General features: G+C 47.8%; 1 protein-coding gene across 1 annotated transcript; it reads left to right on the top strand.

The window, feature by feature from the left end:
* Positions 1-759: 759 nt before the first annotated feature.
* CD70 (CD70 molecule) lies at positions 760-3,143 on the top strand. The gene is made up of 3 exons (XM_026480763.2): positions 760-924; positions 1,698-1,731; positions 2,755-3,143. Exons 1-3 carry the CDS (start codon positions 760-762, stop codon positions 3,141-3,143), a joined length of 588 nt encoding a protein of 195 aa, XP_026336548.2.
* Positions 3,144-8,308: the final 5,165 nt, after the last annotated feature.

Below are 8,308 nucleotides of genomic sequence, written 5' to 3'. Positions count from 1 at the left end.
GACCCACTGTAATCTAGTATGACCTCATCTAATTACAACCGCGAAGTCCCTGTTCCCTAGTGAGGTCACATACCAACTGAGGTTCTAGGCAGACATGAATTGTGGGGGGGACACTATTCAACCCACTGCAGCCATCAGGAACAGGGGCGTCTGAGAGGAAGGGTGCCGCGGGGGTAGGGGGGTGGGGGCGGGGGTTTATAAGAGCAGGACAACAATGTGACCCTCCATCAGCTCTACTCTCCTCCTATTGGGCAGGTCAGTCACGTGGCCCCACAACGTGCCAGGGAGGCTGGGGAAAGTAGAGAGAAGCACATGGATATTTGGGGAGCCTCCCTGCCAACCCTGGCTGCTTGCTGAACCCCTAAAGCCCAGCCCAGCATCTGGTCCATAGGGGATGTTCAGTGAAGGTTTGTTCAATGAATGAATGAATGAATGAATGAACACCAGGAAGGTGAGGGTAAGGAGCCAAATAGGAAGATTGAGGGGCACGATGCAGCAGTGAGATCCCTGGCCCACCACCCCGCTAGGAGCTGGGTATGGGCAGGAGCTGGAGGGGATTTCCCTGTCCGGCGAACAACTCAAATCCCTCCCCTTTGCCGGACATCCCCAGAGTGGGGTGGGGCGGGTCCCAGGCAGGTTTGGGCAGGCAGAGGCCTCCGCGCCGAGCGAGGGCTGACGTTTCCTGTTCTCCGGGCTCCGTGGCTCGTCCGCGCGCGGCCCGCAGAGGCAGGGCCGATGCAGCGCCGGCTGAGGACCGCGATGGCAGAGGAGGGTTCCGGCTGCCCGGTGCCCCGCCTGCCCTGGGCGTCCGTGCAGAGGGTTGCTCTGCAGCTGTTCATCCTGGCGGGCGTTGCGACGGCTGTAATATACTGCTTCCTGTGCGCCCAGCGCCTCGCGCAGCAGCGGCAGCTCGAGTCACCTGGGGTAAGTTGAAAAGGAAGGCGAGAGTTGCAGACTGCCACCTGCTCCGTGGAGCCCGGGGACCCCCGGGTGACTCAGTCCGGCCATGTGGGGGCGCGGAGGGCAGGGGAACAACCGGGAAGAGAACGGGATCGAGGCAGAGTCCCGCGCAGACTGACACACAAATGGCCAAAAAAAAGAAAAAAAAAAATCAGAATGAGATGGAGAAAAATCGTCCAGGAAGATCTGGTTGGGGAAGAATAGAGCAAGAGATAGAGATAGAGACTGAGCAGGCAGATGGGGCCTGGCTGCCCTGGGTGTCTGGGCTGGGAGGTAGGGAATATTGGTTGAGCCCCGGAGGTAAATCCCGGGTGGGGATCCCGGGGTGGGGAGGTTGCAGCTGAGAAAGGGGCATCCGATGTGGGCATGGAAAATGACTCGTCTTTGGTGTTCCCCCAGCAGGCTGACTCAGAGGCTGCTGGGGGCTTCACAAAGCCGGGAGGGGCTTCCAAGGGCAGGGTGACCCACACCGCTCTTCTGGAAACCCTGGACACCCACCATAGGGACCCCCTTTGCGGGCAGTGCAGGGGGTGGGCTTTGCAGGGGAGAGAGCAGGTGTAGGCAGTGAGTTCAAACCTACTTCCTCTTTAAAAGATGTTTTTTAAAAAGTCACAATTCAGTCCAGCGGGTTGAGAAGTGGGTAGGAGTACGAGCAGAGAAGAGAGAGGTCTTCGTTTAGGGGGAACTTAAAATCTTCATGCTTATGTGTCCACCGGTTTTCTCTTCTTTTCTTCCAGTGGGACATGGCTGAGCTCCAGCTGAACCACACAGGTAACCAACTCCTCGTGCACGTGTGGGAGGCAGAAAGAGAGAGGGAGAGAGAATGAGAAATGGAGATAGACAGAAAGAGAAAGGGAGAGAGAGAAAGAGAGGGGGAGAGAGAGAGGAGAGAGAGGCAAGGTGGGGCCGTGGTTTCTGGCTCTCTACCACCTCACTCTTTTTCAGTCTCTCACACTTTATCTTCTGCCTTGGGAGAACAAAAACACTGCCCCTCACGCTCGCCAGATTCCTTCATTCACCTCGCAGACCGGAGCCGGCACTGTTCTCGGTGCCCCAACAGAGAAGAGAACTGTGCTTCCCTTGTACCCATGGGCTCAGACAGTAAATAAATGAGCACATAAAATACGCATAATGCCAAGGAGGGTACACCCGCCTCTGATACGTTTTATGGAAAAATTAAGCGGAGGAGGGGGTTGGGGAGTGACAGGGTTGGTTTTGCCCTGACAGTGGGGTCCCTGAGAAAGTGGCCTTAGGACAAAGAGGTGGAGGTGGTGAGAACCATTTGGTGGCCCCCAGGGAGGCCGTTCCCCTGCGGGCCTCCCTCTAACCCTCCCCACCGTGGGGCCTTTCCCATTCATCCCCGGAGGTTCAGATGCTGTGTTCATTCCATTTTGTAATGGAGGGAAACCCTGTTCCTCTTTTTCTTCTCTGGCACTTTCTATTCCGGCTGCTGGGACAGAATACGGTAGATGGGGTAGCTTATAACAGCAGACATTTCTTTCTCACGTTTCTGGAAGCTGGAGGTCCAATATCAAGGCATCAGCAGACTGTGTGTCTCGTGAGAACCTGCTTCCCGGTCTCTCAATGGCCCTCTTTTCTCTGAGTCCTCACGTGGCCAACCGGGGCTGGGCGGGGGAGGGCTCCACCCTCAAGATCTCATCCCCTCCCAAAGGCCCCATCCAACCAACACCGCACCCTTGGGGGTTAGGTTTCTACACAGGAATTTTGGACATCTGGGCTCTAGCGGTTTCCCTAAACCTCCGTCTTCCCTCCTCCCGGACACTCTGCCTCCAGGACCGCGGCAGGACTGCAGGCTGCACTGGCTGGGAGGCCCGGCCCTGGGCCGCTCCTTCCTGCACGGACCGGAGCTGGACAACGGGCAGCTGCGTGTCCAGCGCAGTGGCATCTATAGGCTGCACATCCAAGTGACACTGGCCAACTGCTCGTCCTCCCTGGGGGCCCCCACGGCCCCCAGGGCCACCCTGATGGTGGGCATCTGCTCCCCAGCCGCCCACAGCATCAGCCTGCTACGTCTCAACTTTCACGAAGGCTGTGTGGTCACCTCCCAGCGCCTGACACCGTTGGCCCAAGGGGACACTCTCTGCACCAACCTCACCCTGCCTCTGCTGCCGTCCCCAAATGCTGATGAGACCTTTTTTGGGGTTCAGTGGGTGCACCCCTAATTATTGCACCTCTTGGCCCAGATCTGTTGGGAGGTTGTGTTTTCTCTTTTTTTTTTTCCTTTCTCTAATAAAAATGTTTTTTTCTTTATGTATCTCTGTAAGATGGTGCTTTATAATAAATATCTATTTGGTCTTTGTCCTCATTTCTGGCACAGAGCTCCAGTGCCAGAAAACCCTCGGAATTTCCTAAGTGATGAGAGTGATAAAGGTGTCTTTTGTCATGTTAATGAGGTGACTTCTGGAAAGCCCTCTGGTCACCTAAGGTCTGGGGCCAGGTTGCCAGGGGAACCAACCAAGGAATAGGGGTTGGAACTTTCAGTTCCCACCACCTGACTCCTGTGTAATGAAGCCTCCTTAAAAACGCCGAGGATGGGGTTAGGGGCGCTTCCGGACTGGTGAACACGTGGTGGAGCTGGGAGCGCGATGCCCGCGGAGAGAACATGGAGGGCGTTGGCGGGGCATCACTAACTCCTTGTGGCTTGGCGCTGCCTGATTCAAATGGATTTTTTAAACAAACATCTTTTTAAAGATTTTATTTATTGGACAGAGAGAGAGAGTGCATGTAAGCACAAGCAGGGGGAGCAGCAGAGGGAGAGAGAGAAGCAGGGAGCCTGATGCGGGACTCGATTCCAGGACCCCGGATCATGACCTGAGCCAAAGGCATAGGCTTAACTAACTGAGCCACCCAGGTGCCCCTCGAATTGATTTCTGTTCAAATAAATTCTTAAAATATTTATTTGCCTCAGTTTATCTTTTAACAGATCTCTCTAGTATTTATCAGCTTTGGACATATTAGAGGAATCCACTTATTTATTTTGCTTGTTGTCTGTCTTCCTGCTACATCCAACTAGAATGAAGACTCCGTGAGGCCAGGTTTTGCGGTCTCTGCTGTTCCCAGCTATAGCCCCATGCAGAGGGAATGGCTTGGCACAGATTTTTGAATGAATGAATGAATTCTATCAGCTAGAAAACCGCCACCATGACCCCACATAGCAATATGCATACTTAGAACCTGCATCTTGATTTTTTTTTAATTTTTTTTAAAGATTTTATTTATTTATTTGACAGAGATAGAGACAGCCAGTGAGAGAGGGAACACAAGCAGGGGGAGTGGGAGAGGAAGAAGCAGGCTCCTAACAGAGGAGCCTGATGTGGGGCTTGATCCCAGATCGCCAGGATCACGCCCTGAGCCGAAGGCAGACGCTTAACCGCTGAGCCACCCAGGCGCCCCCTGCATCTTGATTTTTTTAAAAAGATTTTATGTATTCATTTGAGATAGAGAACAAGAGAGCACGAGCGGTTGAGGTGTGGGCACAGGGAGAGGGAGAAGCAGACTCCCCACTGAGCAGGGAGCTGAATGCAGGGCTTGATCCCAGGACCCCAAGATCATGACCTGACCTGAAGGCAGATGCTTAACCAATGGAGCCACCCAGGCTCCCATGCATCTTGATTTATAATACCATTCTCCATTGAAAAGGAATCAGGGCTCCTTAGAGAAATGGCTGATTGTAGTAGTGGGACAAAAAAATATGCAAGATGAGCATGGATCATTGTGTAAGTGGCAGAAATAAGGATGCATGCAAAAGAAAGAAAGAAGGAAAGAAAGAGGGAAAGAGAAGAAAGAAAGGAAGAAAAGAAAGAAAGAAAGAAAGAAAGAAAGAAAGAAAGAAAGAAAGAAGAAAGAAAGAGAAAAGAAAGAGAAAGAAAGAGAAAGAAAGGAAGGAAGGAAGAAAGAAAGAAGGGTTATATTGGTCTGTGTGTGTCAAAGGAGCATAGAAGCCAAATGACAAAGCCTCCAATGACTGAGATGGGAACAATTCGAGCAATAAAATAAGTAGAACAGTATTGGATTATAAGTCAAAATATAAAATAAATATCCATGGGTCCATATTGATATAAATAGGTGATTGACTATATAAATGGGGAAGAGACAAAACCCTTGTGCAGAATTTCAAATAATTTATGTTGTTACCTTTAAAAATGAAACTGCCAGTTATCGGGAGGCCTGGGTGCTCAGTGAGTTAAGACTCTTGGTTTCGGCTCAGGTCGTGATCTCAGGGTTTTGAGATCAAGCCCCACATCAAGCTCCATGCTCATCACAGAGTTCTGCTTGTCCCTCTCCCTCTGCTCCTTCTTCGGCTCTCACTCTCTCTCACTCACTCACTCTCTCTCTTTCTCTAAATAAATAAACAAAATCTTAAAAAACAAAACAAAACCTGCCAGTCATTTTACCAGTAAAAATGGGTTTATTCAGGGGGCGCCTGGGTGGCACAGCGGTTAAGCGTCTGCCTTCGGCTCAGGGCGTGATCCTGGCGTTCTGGGATCGAGCCCCACGTCAGGCTCCTCCGCTAGGAGCCTGCTTCTTCCTCTCCCACTCGCCCTGCTTGTGTTCCCTCTCTCGCTGGTTGTCTCTATCTCTGTCAAATAACTAAATAAAATCTTTTTAAAAAATGGGTTTATTCAGGAATAGCAGAAAACAGCAATCCTCAACGAGGAAGTTATGGCAAAACCATAGGCAGGTCCACCAAACAAAGGAAAGGACTGCTCTTTTAGAGAGGAAAGCAGGAAATTGGGAAGGCATCATAAGTGAAGAGTCCCTTGGAGTAACCTGGGAGTTTGAAGTATCGTGGCTTCTCATTAGGCGAGTTGTGACTGTCTCCCGTCGGCCACACTGCTGCCAGGGGAGGAGGAAAACTTTCTTCCTCCTGCTGGTGTGGTAAAGTGGTACCCACGTGCAAGGTGTGGCTCTTCCTCTTGGATTTGCAATTAATGATGAGTGGTAGGGCATGAGAGCTCCCCCTGCCACACATTCCAACTCCATTTTAATGAGGTTTCCCTTTATAATTTTCACAATGTAGCTACTCCATCCTAAAGGAGGAGATGACAACTTCCCATTCCCCAGGTGTGGGCTGTCCATAGTGACTTCCTTCCAAAGAGGACGAAATGGAAAGCATGGGGATGAGGAGTAATTTTACAGTGGAAAAACCTGACCAACACACCTCAGCCAGGTGACCAAGACTAACATCAGCAGTGATAAGTCATTAGCAACAGCACACCCCCCCCCAACATGAGACGATGAGAAGGACATTTCACCTTGTGGCCTTCCTGCCAAAATCCATCACCCCAAACTAGGAGGGAAAAAAATCAGACCAATTCTGAGAAGGAGGCATCCTACAAAATACCTGACCAGTCCTCTTCAGAATGCTCCAAGTCATCGAAAACAAAGGAAGTCTGAGAAACTGTCACAGCCAAGAGAAACCTAAGGAGATGTGATAACCAAATGTATTTGGGAATCATGGATGGGATCCTGGGCAGAAAAAGATAGAGGAAAAGTGAAGGAAATCCGAATCAACTATGGGATTTAGTTAATAATGATGCATCAGGATTGATGCATGAGTTGTAGCAAAGGTTCTATATTAATGTAAGATACTAAAGATAGAGACACTGTGTGCATGGAAGTATGTGAGAAGTCTATACTCTCTGCTCAACTTTCCTATAAGTCTAAAACTGTTCTAAAAGATAAAATTTATCAGTAAAACATAAAGCAATGAAAATTGTCTCAGTGGAAGGATGGTGTAGTCAAGAAAGAAATTCTGAGTTTCAAAAGTTTAAGCAGTGGACTTGTGAAATCCTAGTTTCCAAGGTGATCTCCACAGGGCATACAAGACGATGTCAACTAGAGGTAAATTGGTAAATGTTCTACACCCATGCTCAGAGCAGCACTATTAAATGTAGCCACGGGTGGAAGGGTTAACAATGGCTCATGAAACAATAGAAAAGACCAATGAAATTAAGAGCTAACTCTTTGAAAAGTAAACAAAATACACAAACCTTTAGTTGGACTCACCAGGAAAAAAAGAGAGAAGACTGAAATAAATAAAATCAGAAATGTGAGAGGAGACATTACAACCAGTTCCACAGAAATACAAAGGATCATGAGAGAACCCAAACAATTGGAAAGTTATCCCATGCTTATGGATTGGAAGAATTAATATTGTTAAAATGTCCATATTACCCAAAGCCAGCTACAGATTCAATGCAATCCCTATCAAAATTCCAATGGCGTTTTTCACATAAATAGAAAAAAAAAAACCAAAACAATTCTAAGATTTATATGGAACCATGAAAGACCCCAAAGAGTCAAAACAATCTTAAAAGAAAAGAAAAGAAATACGTTGCAGGCATCACACTTCCTGATTTCCAATTCTATTACAAAACTATAGTAATCAAAACAGTATGGTATTGGCATAAAAACAAATACATCAATCAATGGAATGGAATAGAGTCCAGAAATAAACCCATGCATATATGGTCAATTAATCTATGAGAAAGGAGCCAAGAATATGCAATGGAGAAAGGATAGCTGGTTTTGAGAAACCAGGACAGCCACAGGCAAAAGAATGAAACCAGACCCCTATTTTACACCATTTGCAAAATCAACTCCAAATGGATTAAAGACTTGAACAAAAGACCTGAAACCATAAAGCTCCTAGAAGAAGACGTAGGGGATAAATTCCTCGACATTGGTCGTGGCAATGATTTTTGGATTTGCAAGCTTTTAAAAAACTTCCAAAAGTAAAACATGCCCAGTGGAAATAATCCCCAAAGTGCAGAAGAATGTAAAGTAAAATGAACAACAACAAAAAAGCCAGATTTTGTATAGTCTGTCCCTTGATCTACCTTTTAAAAGGACCACAGCTGACCATTTAGCAACACATCCTTCCAGACTGCTTGCTAGTAGATCTAAGGTTCAAGAGGACATCACAGCTAAGTGAGTTGGGAAGGATTGCCATTCTCATGGGTGTAAAGGGATATCTCACGTGGTTTTGATTTTCATTTCCCTCATGATGAGTGATGGTGAGCATCTTTCATGTATCTATTGACCACCTGTATGTCTTCTTTGGCAAAATGTCTAGTCAGGTCCTCTGCTCATTTTTTTAAATTGGATTACTTCTTTTTTTTTTTCTTCGGTATTGAGTTGTGTGAGTTCTTTATGTATTTTGGATACTAATCCCTTCAGATATATGATTTACAAATATTTTTCTCCCATTCCTTAGGTTGCCTTTTCATTTTGTTGATGGCTTCCTTTTCTGTGCAGGTTTTTACCTTGAGATAGCCCCATTTGTTTCTCTTTGCTTTTGTTGCCTTTGCCTTTGGTGTCAAAT

The sequence above is a fragment of the Ursus arctos genome, unplaced genomic scaffold (assembly GCF_023065955.2).
Source record: "Ursus arctos isolate Adak ecotype North America unplaced genomic scaffold, UrsArc2.0 scaffold_14, whole genome shotgun sequence".
Lineage (NCBI taxonomy): Eukaryota > Metazoa > Chordata > Mammalia > Carnivora > Ursidae > Ursus > Ursus arctos.
The sequence above is the reverse complement of the archived record's forward strand: the minus strand, read 5'-3'. Positions and strand labels throughout refer to the sequence as shown.

What these genes read in the sequence shown, in the direction of transcription:
- CD70 (XM_026480763.2), top strand. Translation starts at nt 760, where the DNA reads ATGGCAGAGGAGGGTTCCGGCTGCCCGGTGCCCCGCCTGCCCTGGGCG. An exon ending in GGCAGCTCGAGTCACCTGGG is followed by an intron (nt 925 to 1,697) that starts GTAAGTTGAAAA and finishes CTTTTCTTCCAG; the next exon opens with TGGGACATGGCTGAGCTCCA. An exon ending in GCTCCAGCTGAACCACACAG is followed by an intron (nt 1,732 to 2,754) that starts GTAACCAACTCC and finishes CTCTGCCTCCAG; the next exon opens with GACCGCGGCAGGACTGCAGG.